The 17,008-nt window shown below is 40.6% G+C and overlaps 1 protein-coding gene across 5 annotated transcripts in view; it reads right to left on the bottom strand.

The window, feature by feature from the left end:
• Nucleotides 1-17,008, bottom strand: part of GRIK1 (glutamate ionotropic receptor kainate type subunit 1) — a 166,668-nt gene that overhangs the window by 17,472 nt on the left and 132,188 nt on the right. For all 5 annotated transcript variants that reach the window (XR_008462499.1, XR_008462498.1, XM_054166089.1 and 2 more), the window contains 5 exons: nucleotides 14,034-14,147; nucleotides 12,618-12,821; nucleotides 11,774-11,997; nucleotides 6,603-6,721; nucleotides 2,271-2,488 (listed from right to left, as the gene is read on the bottom strand). Coding sequence is in view for 3 of the 5 variants with exons in the window: in XM_054166089.1 (XP_054022064.1) it covers nucleotides 2,271-2,488; nucleotides 6,603-6,721; nucleotides 11,774-11,997; nucleotides 12,618-12,821; nucleotides 14,034-14,147 (879 nt within the window). In the remaining 2 variants the exon portion in view is untranslated. The remainder of the gene's footprint in view (nucleotides 1-2,270; nucleotides 2,489-6,602; nucleotides 6,722-11,773; nucleotides 11,998-12,617; nucleotides 12,822-14,033; nucleotides 14,148-17,008) is intronic.

Here is a 17,008-nt window from a genome sequence, read left to right as displayed (position 1 = left end):
AGGCTGCCCATCATGAAAAGCATCTTTCACTTCAGTGCAGCTCCTCCAGCCCTCGCATGGCAGGGCATGCTGGGGGGTACCCCTGGGCACTGGGGTGCTACTAGAGTCTGTCATATAGCAGCCTGAGGGGAAACCCTCCAGGCCATTGCACAACTTCACAGTTCCATCAAGGCAGAGTTATTTTAGGTGCCTTCTCTAGAATCATTGCAGTAAACTCACTTCTTCTGAAACTCTACTGTGATGCACACACAGTACAGGAACAGGAGGAACTCTGCCCAGAAATCCTTACTCCTGCCTGCTAATTCCCAGGTCTCTCACTGTGGTGTGTGTGTGCTGTGTGTGTACTTAAGGAGTCCATACAGTATTTCACAGTCCCAGGGAGACAAAGCCGCACCCTTACAGAGCACAGAGTCTTCCCTTTGCATACACAGATATCTATCATATTTATTGTACAGAGACCTGCTCTGCGATTTTTCCTTAATGTTTCAAACAGTGTAAAGAAATCCTAATCTTGTGAGGATCTTGATGGGTGTCTGTAATAAAAATAACATCTTCTGTGTAACACAGCGAGTGTCTCACTGGTTTGTAAGTGTGATAAATCATATTTTTCACACATCTTTCACTATGTCACCTTCATTCTGCCAGAGAATCCATCTCTACTCTGTACAAAACCCAGTGTCTTTCACTTGTAGTTTTGTACACATGTATTTCAGGCACAAGATAGCATGTACAGCATATAAATATTGGATAACTTTGCCTGACATGTTTGTTTTAAAGCCTGCAAATGTTAACATCAGGGATTAGCAGTGCGGCAAGAAAATCTGGAAGCAGCTCTAGAAATTTATTCTGAACTTCTGATGTTGAAATTCAGAAGCTGCCTCCTTTACACAAACACATGGAAGCAACAGGTTTTGAGGTTTTCTCTCTGATGCTGAATTTGACTTCAGAATAGCAATGGCAGTGACTGTCTTTGGGCAGAGAAGAGCTCTTAGACCTAGGGAGTTTCCCAGAGACCTTCAGAAGGCTGCACAGCTGCTCCCTCCTGCCTTATATTCCTGGTGAGAGTCTGGCACTTGCCTTATGAAGTTTTCAGGAGTATCTCCCAGCTTATCTTGATGGAAATGTCAGCTCATCATTTGACTATAATGGGGCTCTGAAAAATACTGTAGTTTGTATGTTTCTTTCAGCCTGAAGACATTTCTTTTCAGTTACATGAGAGCCATTGCAAGCACTGTTCACCTGTAACATCTCCATCAGGAATAGCCTACCAGCAGATGTGTTACATGAATGAAACATCCTTCATGAGCATTATTTGTTTTGAGAGATGACTTTAGCCAAGATCCTTTCTGTGTGTAAACACTTTGCCTCACATGGCAACGTAATGGCTTGTAGTTGAAGTAGAGGATTTGACTGGAGCATCAGGAGAGAGGGTTTGTGTGTGGCGTGTTATTTTGCCCCACTGGTTCCTTCCCCACAGTGTCTCCTCTTCAGAGGCACTGCATATTTGACTGTCTATCAACACCATTCTTAGACACTGCAGTGAAAAGCATGATACTGGTTCTTTCAGTACTTATCTACCCTGCTGAGACTACTGATGAAGCTCCTGATTAATTCTAATTGTCACAGGATTTTTGTGCATATATCCTATATTTATAGCTGGTTGGCTTTTGCATCGACATTTTATGACATTAATCCATTTTGCATGTAACTAATTGTAATAGTAAAACCAAACCAAACCAACCAACCAACCAAAACCAGAAAAGAAGAAAAACTGCAGTTATCTATAAAGTAGTTAGCCACAGAAAGTTATATTTTACTTACAGATGTGCTCCTCTGTGTGTGTATGGCCCACATACTAACAGTCTGCATAATACAGTCCATGAACTGTGTACAAAAAGGGAAAAACTTGCATTTTGACTGCCTGCAGTATTATTGTAGTAAAAATGTGACCTTCAGAAGTGTCTTGAAGAAGCTGAGATGCCACTCTGACAAGTAACCTGGAGAATAATGTCTCCCAGGTTCCTGTCCTGCTTCCCTTCAGGTCCTTTCATCAAAGGCATGGATTTGCCATTCACAGCAGTATGATTGTTTATCCATATGCCTTGGGGGAAATCTTCCATCTTCTAGAGTAATATTGCTTACGGATTTGGGCAAATGATATATTTACCTTTTAGGCTAATGCCTTCAGATGTTGTGATTCCGCCCCACCATTCATTGCTGGAGGGTTGTGGGTCAGTCCTACTGCATGGTGCTGGCTCATGCCATCTTACCTTGAAGAAGGTCATTGTGGATCCATCTCTAACAGCCCCGTACTCTATCTTGGTTTGCTTTGCCAAATCATCTGCTGAGTCAATGGGGGATTCCATCCTCTCCACAGTCAGGAAGGCAGCCAGGTTGGCAGTATAGGATGAGATTATGATTAAGGTGAAAAACCACCATATTCCTCCAACTATTCTGGTAGAAAGAGCTTTGGGCATCAACTCTGATCCTGTTACAATATCATCAAAACAATCACATTATAATGATGCTGAAAGATGCCTTTCCTGATACCACAGACTGTTTTTAGGCACAGAATGATTTTATGAACTGTAGTATGATAAAACGGTTTAAACAACAATCTTACAGATGCACAGTGAACATTTATAATGGTAACACACTGTGAAGAGGAAGTATGCCATGATACATGACAAATGGAATTATCCTTGGGTCTAAGCCTCATGACATCTCTGAGCTAATGCTCATTGTGATATTAACCTCTTACATCTCCATCAAGATATACTAGTGGTTTTGTCCATTTCCTCAATTGCTTTTTGCCAGTGTACTACAATACATTTTTTAACCAGAGATCTTTAGCAGAATGCTGTTCTGCTTACAAGCTACCTGGCAGAAATGCCCTGCAAGTGAAACGTGCCCTGTGTATCCTATTGACACACCTAAGCAGAAACAGGGCGATCAATATGGTTCCAGTGAATCCATCAGCATATGTGAACCTGGGCTCAAAGCCCAGAACACGTTTGGTTTGCATTTGAAAATTCAGAGGGTGAATGGATGTATTGGTTGCATCTAAAGGACAGAGTACTTAACACTCATTACTGCTGAAAAGGTTTTAGCAGATATGCCTGCCTGTCACACAAATAAAGTGATCTGCCATTGTCATAAAGCCCCACAGAACAGCATGTTAAGTGCACTGAAATGGCTTGTAAATACCTGAGATAACTTGTATTGAAGCCCCACAGATACTCATATTTCTAAGCATTCTAATTCAAATTTTACTCTGGGCTTTTTTTTTTTTCCCTAGAGGCATCCCCACTGAACTTAACTCATTATGTAAGATTCAAGGATCTGGTTCAGTAAAGCACTTAGAGAGCCACTTGAATATTTTTGACATCAAAGTTAAGCCTTTGCATAATTATTTTGTTGATGAAGGATGGACTTCATAAAGTACTTAAGTGCCTGTGAATGGAGATCTCAGCATGTAAAGCTTCTGAGGTAGCAAACATTTCTATTACTGGGTAAACATGTTGGCATACTATCTTTCCCTAGCTAATTGATGATTTCTGTTAGAAACTTAAACATGTTACAGAGAATGCTTTCAGACTTTGCAAAAACTCTGAATGTGACTTTTCGGGCAAAGACTGCAAAGAGCAGAAACTTTCCAAACCAGCAGCAAACAAATTTAACTTAGCTTTGCAAACATATAGGCATGTCTCTTAAAGGTCAAAGCTAAGCGTAGCCCAAGGGTTTGAGCAGGTTGACAGAGCTGCCAAACTGCAAGTGCAGATGCTCTGCCTCTGCAGCCCTGTTCAGCCCTGCTGCTGCATGGATTCCAAATTAAACCGGAAGTCTAAAAGCAAAAGCACATTTGAGTCCAAATGTGCTTGTTTCAAGAGCTGTAGCTCTGTTTTGGGTTTATGCTTGCAGTCTGTTGTACTTCCTTGCTTTTCAGATTAGATTTTTTTTCCTTTTTTTTTAATACAATGAATTTATTTATTTATTTATTAGCGTTGGTCTTAGGAAAAGTGTGTGTTTATTTTCTAAGCTGGGATTGACCTGCAAAAGCTGGCTGCTGCTAGTGCTGATTCAGGTCATCCTGACAGTACATTTTTTAAAGTTTAGGTGGTTATACAAGTATAATTTCTACACTTGGATCCTGCTACAATGGCTGTCTCTGACATACACATGCCGGGAGTGCACAATAGCCAGATAACTTGCAGATATCTTAATAAGCAACCATGACATTTGCCAGCCCAGCCTTACAGCGGCACAAGAGAGTAGGCAGAGAAGCTCTATGTGCTGAACTTGTGGGGTGAGATGCCAAACCTCCTGTGACTTCCTGTAGCCAAAAACTGTATAAAAATCAGCAGACTACATTCAGTTCAATTAAGCTCAAAATGCCACAGACTATTAATTATGTAGTGAGTGACAGTTTTGCCTTTGTGTGGTGGCTGAGCACACTCCAAACTGAACCACGCTGGCCTAGCATCTTTTTTTGATTAATCCCACGCTTATTTCAATGTTCACCTTTCTGAAGGGCCCTGTTTCCAGCAAAAGGCATTCATACACGATCCATGCTCTCTAGCTTCACTCTACACGCTCTTAACCACATCGGATCTGACCCACTGCCTGGCTGAATGTGGGCTCTGATGGATAGCTTCTCTTTCTGAAAATGAGATTCTGCAAATGAATTGGATGAAATGTGCCCTGTTTGGATGCTTTCAGAGTATGCATAGCACATCTGAGAATTTCAGGGGGAAAAGAGGGGGAATAACATCTAAATAAAAACTTTGCTATCAAGGCTTGGGGTCAGAGACAATACTTGCTGAAGACTCTCTAGTGCCTTTTTATGGCAGACATGACAGCCAATCCTGATCCAGACTTTGCTCACGCTCTGTAGAAGAGAGAAAGTCTGATCATCACATTTTAAAATTTAATAACCAGTGGCTTCCAATCAAGCATAACAATAAGCTGCTGCCAACAAGAAAGAGTGTAACACCAGATGCAGAGTTTCACAACCATTCACATCATGTTCAAATGCTTCACGTTAACAAGGATGAACTTACAATCACACACACCACAAGTTTGTTCATGGAAACATTTGTGTTGCATGACAAATGTTTTTCTTTCTTTCTTTTCTTTTTTTGTTTTGTTTGGGTTTTTTTTAATGTGTTTTTAATCTTCTTGAAAGACAAGCAGAGTCTGGTTGGGGCTGACTGTCATGTACCCAAGGTAGTGGTAACAAGCAGACACTGCATCCCACAGTTTGCTGTGGATGATGGTAAACTCCAAAAAAGGCAGTGCAGTGAAACACAGAATCCTGGGGCACTTTCACACACAGGGTAATCACAGTTATATACACACATCTGCCCGATACTGTAAAACCTCAGCCTGTGTTTGACTGATAAATTGGAAGGAAAATGAAGCAAAACAAAACAAAAACCCCAGCAAAACTGAAGAGCTCTTCCTTAATCCATCTTCCTTCAAAGTAATTTCTGTGAGGAAGCTCTATATCCTGAGCACTAATAAAGTCAAGTGCATCTTAGATACAATGGAAACTTATTCCCTTCTGCATCTAGAAAAAACTTCTTCTCATGTTTTCTTTACTGCTACTTAGGCCTGGTAGGGAGGGAAGAATAAACTGTACCTGGATGACTGCAGAGATGGTTTTATATTCCTTACTTAATTTTTTAGGAATTTAACACCAAGGCACTGCTGGGATTTCCTCTGGATTGCCTTTTTGGTTGTTGTCGTGGGGTGGGGTTTTTTTTTAGTTCAGCTTTGATTCAACTTGAAATGCTTGTTAGAAAATAGTTTCATTGTTTTCAGTGGACCCCAGTTTTGGTGAATTGTGATTTAATTGGAAACCTTAGAACATACATGCCATAAACAAATGTATTTATCTGTTTCACTTCCATTTTGGAGTAAGCTTCACTGCCCTTCCTTGTCAACTGAGTAAAATGTCAGCTGTTTCCATAATCATCAGCAACAGGGACTTGTGACTGGGTTAAGTTAATGCTTCTATGGTTGGATGCATTTACAGAAGGATGGGACTCATACCTGCAGAAAAGCCATAAAAGGAAGAAAAAAAAAAGTTTTTGTTTTGGTTTTAAACAAAGTGTTTGACAAGTGCCAACAAACTTAACAACCCTTCTGAAGAAAAAGCATCTATATTCTAGTTTGGCAGTTACAACAGTCGTTGTAGGGTAGCTAAGGCTGTTACTGTTTCCGTTGAGATGGAGCCCAACATTTTCCTGTTGCCAAACCTCTTACATCAATAAACTCAGCTTCAGCATGAAGCACTTCATATCCCTCATGTGATCATTTTACATCAACACTCCAGAAACTCCTGGTGGCCCTGTCCTCTTCCCTTTCTCTCAGATGCTCTCCTTCCTCCTGCTGAAGTCCTTTTCTGAGTTTCAGAGGTTCCCCTAATCTGCTTTCTCCCAGTTGCAGTGGCACATCATTTTCTTCCTTTCTTCTGTTGCTTAGTGTCTGACATCAGGTTTTACAGTATGTGTTGTATTTACACAGGGTGGAGTTTACCAGCACAGAAGTCCTTGAGCAGACTGTGGGATGTGTGCAATAACAAAGTGTAACCGATGTACCTTGCTGCATGAGAGCTCCAACTCCAAACCAGAAACTATTTAGTAAAGTAAAATTGTTTTCCACCACATCTGAGTCTGGGTTGCACGGATGGGGGTTATACCATTCATATGGTGTAAACCTGTGGCAGTTAACAGAAAAAGTCTGTAAACATCAAATAGAGTACACACAGTGGCAGCAAACCTGCTGAACAATGCACAAGGTGAGGAGGTTAATGAAGGAAACAAGAAAAAGAAAACCTCAGCTGAAAGGCTGGCTGTGGGACGTCTTGCAGTTGCCTTGTGCAAGCTGTGGAGCGCCACTGCAATGCCAGAAGACACTTTCACAGTCCTGGACTGAGTACAAGGGTAGTCCCTTTCTCTTCCCAGTGTGGGGTAAGAGCCCTCAAGGGTGAAGCTGCCATAATGCCCCACAACTTCCTTGCGGGTACCACTGACAGACAGATATTTGCTGGAGTACAACTGGAAGCCATATAGCTGCTCCTTGATAAAGTGTTTAGAAAATAATAACTTAGTAGTAGCCCTTTAAAAGCAACCATTGTTAGCTGTCTGTAGTTGAGATGCTGGATGCTGAACGTGCTTTTCCTGCACAAGGATTCTGTGGCAGCAGGGGAAAATAAGAAAAAAAAGACTGTTCATTTGAAGGCATCTGGGAGCAAACTGCAGTGCCTGAAAGCCACAGGGCCGTGCTGTTTGCATTGCTGGGAGAGAATTACACACAGGATTGCTTTTAATGGAAAAACTCTGCTCTATTCCCCATGCACCATCCTGCAACAGCAAACCATGTTCCTGCTGCTCTGCACAGCACTTGGCTGAGCTACATTAAAACCATTTCTCCCCAAGGCACCTTGCCTGCTGTTGCTTTCCACTGCTGCATGGTTGGCTGCATACTTTCTCATGAAGTTTTTGAATATAGCTTTAATTGACAACATCATGCCTATACATTTTAATTACTGCTTCAACAATATAATTAAGCATTGAATTTATGCATGGTTGCAAGGTGAAGTAGCAAACTCTGATAGTAATGAACCCACTAATTGAAACACTGTGTATCTTGGGATGTCATTAGTTGCACAGTATTACCGTTACTAGTGCAGGGGTACTAAAAACCTTAACGAGAGACATAGTTTTCTGGTTCAAGATACAATAGTTCTGCATACACCAGTTAAAAGCAACCACCAAGTTGTAAGTTTCAGATTTGTATTACAATAGTGGAACTAACTCCTATGTAGTAACAAACTGTTCACAACTCACGTCATGCATGTGGGAAAACACACCCTTAACAAGCGATCCAGAATTAGAATCTATAGTTTGCCTGAGCTGCTAATGACATAGAAGTCATTAGAAGAGGCTCCATGTTGAACATTCATCCACAGTGCCCCAGAGTGTTAACACGGGACAGTAAGATGTACAAATAACTCTGCCTGAACTGGGAAGCCCAAGGCTGGGGTCTTGCATCATTTCAGGCAACAATCACTTTCAATAGGTTGGATACAATTGTCTCCATCACTGAAAGGCAAGGCAGCCATTGCTAGAAAGCAGCAACAAAATTCTGGCAGCAAAACTCTGCCACACTGGAAACCTTTTTACAGCTCTGGGTATATATTTTAACATGATACTAGGGCATATATTTCTTTTTCACCTTGAAACAAAAGTTGTTTTTTTCTCTTTGTGTTTCTACAGCTGTGCTGAGCTCTAAGCAGGGGCTGACTTGAAATTCAGCTCTATTTGATTGCTCAGACCTTCTGTTTTCCTGACCACATTACCCTGTTTCTCTCTCTCTTTGGACCTTCAGCAGTAGCTGTGCTGAGGTTTCTGTTAGAGGTATAGGCTGTTAAATATATAGGCTCTGTGTGACATTTTTAACTCAGTTAATGACACCAACAGCACAGCTAATACAACATTAAAAATAAAGAGACATTTTGGAAGAGCACACTCTGTCTATTCCCTACTTAGGGAAAGAACCTTGTCAGTGTGTAACCCTCCACAGCAATAAAACACCTTCTCTGTTTGAATTTAAAAATGAATATCACAGGGCTGCATAAAGCTCAAAGGCAAATGAAAAATTATTCAGGTGATGAAAAGTCTGAAAGAATAACGGGAAGATAATCCCAGCCCATGAATATTATTGCTGAGTATTTGTCTTCCATGAACTGATGTCAAAATGCTGCTAAACATTTAATTTACTGTGGCAACATAAAAAAAACTGAGGTTCTTAAAACCAATCTGACCAATATTTGCTGAAACACAGCAAATCTTACAGAAGTTGTGATGCATTTGGAGATGTGGATAGGCTCAATGTGAGCTGTAAGAATGGCTTAGCTTCTTGGAGTGAATTAATATTTACAGAGCCTAAAACAAATTATGATGATGTGGACACAATTCTGTATACTTCAGCCTTTGTAGTTCTGATTTTATTAGGCTATTTAGGCATCATTTACAAAAAAAAAAACCTCACAAAAGTGTCAGGAAAAAAACACACTAAAAATGATGTTAATTGTTTTGCTCACATAGTGCAAGTCACCTTTTGTACTGTGTGTTATGTTAGACTGTGGATGGGGGGGTGGTGGTGGGTGTCTATACCTCTAATAACATGTGTGGTTTTAACAGATTGTAGTTACATTTGACAAATAGCTAGATGTAGAGGTCTTGGAGATTATTATGTGCCTGCAAGTGCTGTGAAACGTTATAGTAGCCACCTCACTAGGAGAGAAGCTGGAGGATGAGCTCACAAGTTGTTACATAGCAGTTAATCCGCATGGGAGAGATTGCCTATAAATCGTTCAGCTGCAGGGAAAACAAACAAACAAATTTCAACTGGTGACCACAATCTACCACAAGACACGAATCTGTAGGGAAATCAAGCTTCATTAGTTATACTGCTCCTGGAACTACTGCCTTTCAGAAAGATTTCAGAAACAAAATGCAACACAGTTACACAGGGGGAACCTACGAATTTACCCAAAGGCTACGCTGTGGTTTAGAGCAATATTTAACAATCAAGAAAGAAAAACAAACAAGTTTCACAACCAGTGATTTGTGAGCACAGCAGGTTCCCTTCTGGTTTGCTCCTGCCTGCATCTCTGTGTAGGCAGCTCTGCAAGCAGATAGAGGACCCTGATGCTTAGCTGCTCTTGCAAACTTGATGTTGTTTTAAAAAATAGAGGCATGGAGGATCACTTAAGCTTTGTTTTGCTTTCCCCCTCTTCTGAGGTGGAGAGGCTTGTGGAATGTTTTTAGTCTTGGCACGCAGCTGCAGAAAAGTCTGTCACAGTAGAGCAGATTTAATATTAGTCATGAATGAGATCATGATTGTGTACAGTAGGAGTTATTATTTATGGTACAGTGAGCCACTGCAAGAACTTGTGGGAAGTCATGGCTAATTATATACAGTCCCATAGCTGCCAGGGATGGAAAAACTCTTTCTGTCACTTCTTTTACCTAGGGCAAACACTAATAAGCTAACCCATGAACTCTCCTTCTCTAATTCCCTCCCCCTTTTTCACATTATCAGCAATTTGAAGGAAAAATCCAAACCCACAGGCTGCAGTACTGTGGTACCAGTATAGAAACGTGAAAACAAGCAAAACACTCACATAGGTTGTCTACCTAGAACAAGAACTGTTCAGCAGACCCCAGAGAAAGGTATGTCTGTGGCCAGTCATTCTCTCAGCAGAACTGCTTGTGGGAGTAAAAGTTTGACAGGGCAGTGTCTTTTCATTAAAAGAAACTGAATTGAAGGAAAAGCAGCAAGAACTTAATCTGACCTGGCTCACACAGAAGTGTAAGTCAGGTACAAGATGCTATATCATTAGAAGTAATTATTGTATGACCTTTGAATGAGATATAGGTATGTATACACTGGAATACATAACATTATGGCTGACTTCTTAAAACTGGATGCATTTTTGTTACTTTTCTATAAAGTGATTGTGTGAACCTTCAATGATAGATCACTTTAGTCTTATATTTTGTAGCATGAAGGTTTTCCTGAGCTATTTTCCATCTAATTTATGTGGAACATATTGTTGTGTATCGAAAACAATATAGAACAGAAGTGGGAAAAGGTTTAATTAGGGATCCTCAGTGAAAAGAACCAAAGAACTCTGTGAAACACTGAATTAAATATGTAAATATAAAAACATTTATGTCTGAATTATAAAAAGGGGAAAATGAAGGGTAAGATGAGATCAATTAAACAGAGTTGGAAGTTGAATTCTAAGGCCATTACCTGAAAAAGAAAAAAAGGAGGCAATACCTATACCCATTCAAAGTCCAGGTTTATTCAGGGATATGGAAAAAAAATGTGCTTCAAATGACCACTTTCTTCTGACAAGATTCTAGTTTCATTTTCTTTGGCACTTGACTCACTCTTGTTCAGAGCTCTAGAGCAACTGACTCAGACTGTGGTCCGTGGTTTCTGAGGCTCATATCCATTTTGTGAAACCATATCAACTGTTCAGAGTTTTTAAGGTAAAGTTCAATGATGAGAGCATAGAGTGCTCTGCTGGCCCTCTAGAGATGTGGCTGTGGTCTGCTGGTCCAGAAGCATTGTGGCACACCTGCCTTTGAGAATTGTATGAGCTTTGTCTTCATTGGGAAAAGCATTGTGCATGTGCTCATTTCCTGCTGGTTTTGAATAGGGACATCACTGGGCCCCTGCCACAGACAGGGAGGATGTACCTCAGGATGGCGCTGGGAGAGAGCCTTGAGTGTACCTCACATTGAAGACCATCTCCTCAGGTTCCCAGTCACATTACATTTCATTTTCAAGGGGAAATTGGCTCAGCTAATTAACATCTTTCAGCAAAAAAAAAAATACATTCACACCCTCTTAACTGTATGCACTGTTAGAAAAAAGAGTGCAAACTGCTTTTGAAACATGCAGTCTGCTGAGGTGGTGTGTACTGATCAAAAAAGGCTGATGCATTTCCTCAGCTATTTCTATTTGTTCAGCCCTTAAGGAAAGTAAAACCTCATCACATTGCAATGTATACAAGTGATAGCAATAGTGAGGTGAAAATACTAAGAGACTTTCTAGAATGTTATGTTTTAGGACTGGATAAACCCTTTAGGATAGTGTTATACTACATCTCCTTCGCAGAGCCCATGCAACACCTATAGGAGGAGAGGCAGCTAACACAGATGCATCTAAAACCGCATCTTCGACTTACCTTGCAATGACAAAGAGGACACAACTGACTCCAAGGCAGGCTAGGAGAACATACATCCAAATATCAGGAGAAAGAGGGTTTAAAAAGGAGAAAACACCAGGGTTTGTCCCATTGGGCTTCCGGTATAAGATGCTGATTCCCAGTGTCATGAAGGGCTTGGAAAAATCAATTACTTTCTCTCTTACATAGGTAATAGTGAGAGGAGCAACAGCCAGATCAGCTTTCTGAAAACAAAAATGGGGAAAGTACAGATTCTTTTTCATGTTAAGCAAGTGCACTATCATTCTGTTCACTTTTTTTCCCTCAGGTATTAAAAACCAAACAAAATTTGAACTATAAATCTGAAGCCTGTGACAAAATTCAACATTGCTAGGGCATTGCTGAGTACATGATACTCTATATTTTCCCTTTTTGTGCAGCTAGAAGGACATTTTTGTCTTTCATGTAAGTATGAGAGGTATGACATTGAGATCAGTGTGCAACATGGCAGACTGTGAGCAAGGACTTTGAGACAATCTGGGCAATGACTGTATCCACACATCAGAGTCTGACAAGGGGCAGAGGTGAGCTGGAAGCTCAGCTTCTGCCATTGGAGTTTGTAGCCAAGAGGTGGGTAGGATCCGTTCTAGCAAGAAGTGGCCACCGCTCCATACTGCAGATGGAGGTTCCCTCCTACACCTGTAACTGTTGGTTTGGATGTGACTTCCTACTCTGAAAAGCTGCAATAAAGACAGACCAGTGGCTCTAAAAAAAATTAAAACTAAAGCACACATTTCATTTGGGCTGGCTTCATGTGAAATACCACAGGTGATAAAAGAGGAAAGAGAGAAGGATTCAGCCTTACATGATCTATGAGTTCTTTGACCATCCCATTCCACTCTCCTTTGTCATTCTGGGCTCCATATTTACCATCAGAAACTAGTTTGACCTCATAGATGAAGCCTAAAATATTTGACAGCTCCTTTAGTAAGTCCAGGCAATAACCCTCGAATCTGTCATTTCCATACAATGGCTTGTCAGACTTCTTGTACATAACATAAGGATCTTCCTATTGGGGAAAAAACAGTAGACATATAGCAATAGAAATGAAGGTTGTTTCATATTGTATCAGTTTCTCTAAATTATGTTATTTTTTTTAATAAATGGATTGCAATTAGGTGGAATTCAGTAATTTACCATGTCCATTAAAATCTGTTTTAGTCATGTTAACAAATTGACTGCATCAATTAGTCACAAGCATAAGGGCCCTAATTTTCTGTGGAACAGACCATTCATAGCTCCCAGGAGCTTTAATTAAAGCAGTGCTTAGCAACTGCAAAATCAGCCCCAAGATCTGTACTGTACATCGTCCCACCCTAAGGGACAGGAAGGGATATTGAAGGAGAGCAAAGCCTAAATAGCATAAAAAGAATCACAAGGGGAATTTAGAACTTTATAATCTGTGAGAAACAAACCTTTGCTGAAAAAAGGTCTTCACATGTACAAGAGAGCTGTGAGTCAAGTAGGTGTAACATGAGAGAATGGAGAACAGCACAAGCAGACCAAAACCTTCTTGCTTTTCCTTGTAAAGGATTTTGGGTAGAAGAAGACCTTGGCAATCAGGTTTCTACAGTTTAATGTGTCACAAGACCTCTAAGGAGCATAGAGGGAGCCTTTGAGCTCTTTCCCTCCTACTGAGGAATTAGGCAGAATAATTGAAAAAGGTGGCATTATTGGCCAGGCAGAAAGCATGAGATAGAAGAAAAAGGTGAATACTAAGTTGCATATTTTCCATTTATTCTAGTAAGGACATACCTCAATCTGTCTGTCACTATTTGCTATCTTCATTCAGTCCTCTTTATCTCATTTTCAGGAAAACAAAAAGAAAATCTGTATAAACACTGACTGCAAGGCTGAGTATTTCTGTGTATTAATTCTTCTGGGAAGAAAGATTAATACGCAGGGTTCATCTCTGAAATACTGAAGTAAGCAAAACAATTTTGGAGGTGGAAGTTCCCAAGGGTCTTTCATTGGCAGGGGTTATTTTTTTTAATCAATCTGGTTTATAGTTTAATGTGTATGTCAATACCAAGTTTAAATTCAAACAGTTGCTTGAAACCAGGCTAATTTAACAAAACACCGTTTACTGCAGAGGAAAACAGCTGTTAAGTGCAGGGCATAGGTGGCAAAGGTGGCCATGGAGAACCTCACAACTCACCAGCAGCAGTGGCTGCATCTTACAGTGCAGCTGATGGTGCCACCTCCTCACAGCCAGACTTACCAAGATGGTAGTGACAATAAGTGTCCGGTTAGCCAAGGAATCTGTGATGTTAGTAGACCGGTCCTTGTTGCTGTCCGTCATGTTAAGGCCACTGTATGAGTTCCAAACCCCAATCTGTACAGAAGAGAGCAGGTGAGCCTCTGCCTGGCCACAGCGAGAGGAAACATTTCCCTGAACATTCATTGCCTTGGAAGAGTCCCTGGTTCTAGTCACCACAGAAAGAGACACCAGCAGAACAAACTGCTAGAGAAGGGAGATGGCTGTAGGTCTGTGTAAGGCAGCAACATCAAATGGCTGGTATAGAAAATGCAGGGGACATATCACCCTTTCTAATGCAGGAGGAAATCAATAAGCTGTAAGAATTGAAGGCATGTCAGTACAGCGGTGCATTAGCCAATTTGCTACAAAAGTGGAATATGTTGCCTTTTTTCCTGTTGAAAAATGTCAAATGTCTGTTTTTATGATTCTTTTCAAATTTTGTAAATGGTAGAGTTGAAACATATGGCAAAATGGCAAGACCTCTCTCTTCCAAAGTAACAGACTAAAAGCTTGAATAAATACATTGAAGGAGATAGATGGGTGCAATGGCCTCTTGCTTCTGCTATGCCTTCAGAAGGTTTAGCAAAGATTATTTTGTCATTTCTTGATTATTATAGATGAGAGAGTGAGCAGGGTTGTACCTTTTAACACACTGATCAGTATTTGTTCAGTAAATATAACTAGCCAAAGGCAAATTCCTTTCTAGCCCCAGAAATAGTAAAGAACTCCCATATTTAATATCTAATCCAAAGCCTCAAGGGAAAGATCTTGGTGATTTCAGTGGATTTGGACCCACATCTTGTGAGGGCAGAAATTATAACCGTGTTGATTTGTTCAGATAAATATTTACTTAGGATAAACACAGGCTGAAAGCATCTTCAGGTGGTTTTGCCTTTGGATTTACATACATAGCTGAGGGCTGATGTGAGAAAACTCAAGGCAAGGAGCTGGCTCAGACATTTTGACTTGTATTGGACGTTTGTGCTGAGCAACAAAGGGATGGCTTGGAGGTCTGACACTGGCCATCCACAGAGCCCTTCACATCACTGCACCGCTCTGCCAGCAAGCTTCATCTCTACCCAGGAGAGATCTGCTTTCAGATCCTCCCTGTGGGGATTGCCAGCAAAGCTGCCAAGTAAGTCTAAGCAAACTCCCCTGACCTGTCCTGTGTACTGAAGATCTCTATCTGTCATCAGATACTTAGTCATTTCAGATCCAGGCTGGACTCATTTTCTTTGGTTGTTAACTGAGGCAGAGATGGCGTTACCTTTGTACAAACCCAGCAGATCAGTTTGTGCCTGCTGCATGTAGATCTGAAGTAATGACTGTATCATTTCAAACTTTGTGTTTGTGCCCCTGGGTGTCATTGCTTTTGCTTAATGGGGAGAATCATGCCATTTAAACAAATTAATTTTTGAAGCATTTCCAGTCATTCCCTTTGTTTCTAAAACTGGATCAGGTTGGAAAACTGATCTTGAAAGCACCCAAGAAATAGCATGTCGGATATTGTGATAGCCTGTGAGAGGAATATAGTAAACAATCAGTGCCCTTGAATTTGCACCAGGGTGGCTGAGTTAATCAAAAGCCATTCTGCTTGTTGCTACTGACTTGATATGCTTTTAGTGGCTGGCAGCAGGGAAGAGGGGAAACAACCATGAAGAACATGGAGCGACACAGTCACAGTGCATACAAAATACACCAGGATACCACTCTACATCTGGATAGAAGAATGACACTGCAGGTCAACCTTGATTAGAGCGATGGAGGAGGTCAGAAGAGCACTGGAAGCATGAGGTCAAGGTAGTACATTCAGTATGGTGAATCTTGGGGATTTATTGCAGTTTAGTGACAAGTTTGAGAGGTGTCATATGCCCTTCTCAGCAAGCCTGTGCTCTGAACCAGTTGTAATTTGGTTTAAATCAATTCAGCATAACACAAAATGCTTAGAGTCAAAAGTGAGATTGGTTGAATAGTGTCTTGCATGTCAGGTAGCATGATCTGTTCTCCAGTAATGAGGGAAATGAGGGCCTTTGTGCCTTAGCCTGATTCACTGAAGATTAAAACAGGGTTATTAAGTATGTGCTTTATGAGAATGTGAAAAGAGTACCATGGGATGCTTTACACTGGTCTACTCTGTAGAAATAAAATCCCTCCTGAAACAACACACAGCCAAAATACTTTTTTAACTGCATATGTAGGAGGGTAGGAAATAAGATCTGTGTGAAATACACAAAAAAATACAATTCTAAGTAGTAAGAAATATTTTTATCTTTTGACTCCAGAACACTTTAAACCTGGTGAATGCAGTGGTTATTTTCTTTGAAAATGGCAACCACGAGTTGTGCCTCCAGTGGGGCACAGCATATGGAGCTTGTCTTTGACTCCCACTTTGGTGTTTTTCCCATCAGGCAGAAGCACCTGGGGTAATTTATATCTTTTATAAAGAAGCTTAGTTCCAATTTCTGTATGCTATTGAACGACTGCTCCCACTTAATCACCTATATTATTTTCTGTGAGGAACTAATAACACTCATCAAAAATTTTGAGACAATAATATTGAACATTGCCTGCACAGTACACATTTTGTGGGAGGCAAAAAAACCACACCCAAATCCACACTTTAAAACAGTTCTTGCTGCTGCTGCTAACAGACATTTGTAATGTAAAGTGACCACAGTGAATCTGAGGCGAATCAAGAAGGATAGCAGCCGAAGAACAACTACTTTTGCTTCAGGCAGGAGCCAGGAGTCAAAAAGGGAAAAGCAAAACTCCCATGAAATAAAAGACTAATTAAAAAAAAAAAAAAAAAAAAAAGAGATTTGGGTGAAAAAGATGAATCCTGCCAAGACTTTTTTACTGTTTGGAATTACAGTGTCTCATGTGTGGAAGAAGCTTACTCTGCCCGAAAGATTCACGCTCTCAGATAAACTGTTGTC

Source organism: Dryobates pubescens, chromosome 12 (genome assembly GCF_014839835.1).
Source record: "Dryobates pubescens isolate bDryPub1 chromosome 12, bDryPub1.pri, whole genome shotgun sequence".
Classification (NCBI taxonomy): domain Eukaryota; kingdom Metazoa; phylum Chordata; class Aves; order Piciformes; family Picidae; genus Dryobates; species Dryobates pubescens.
Note: the sequence above shows the minus strand (reverse complement) of the source record. Positions and strands in the feature narration are given on the sequence as shown.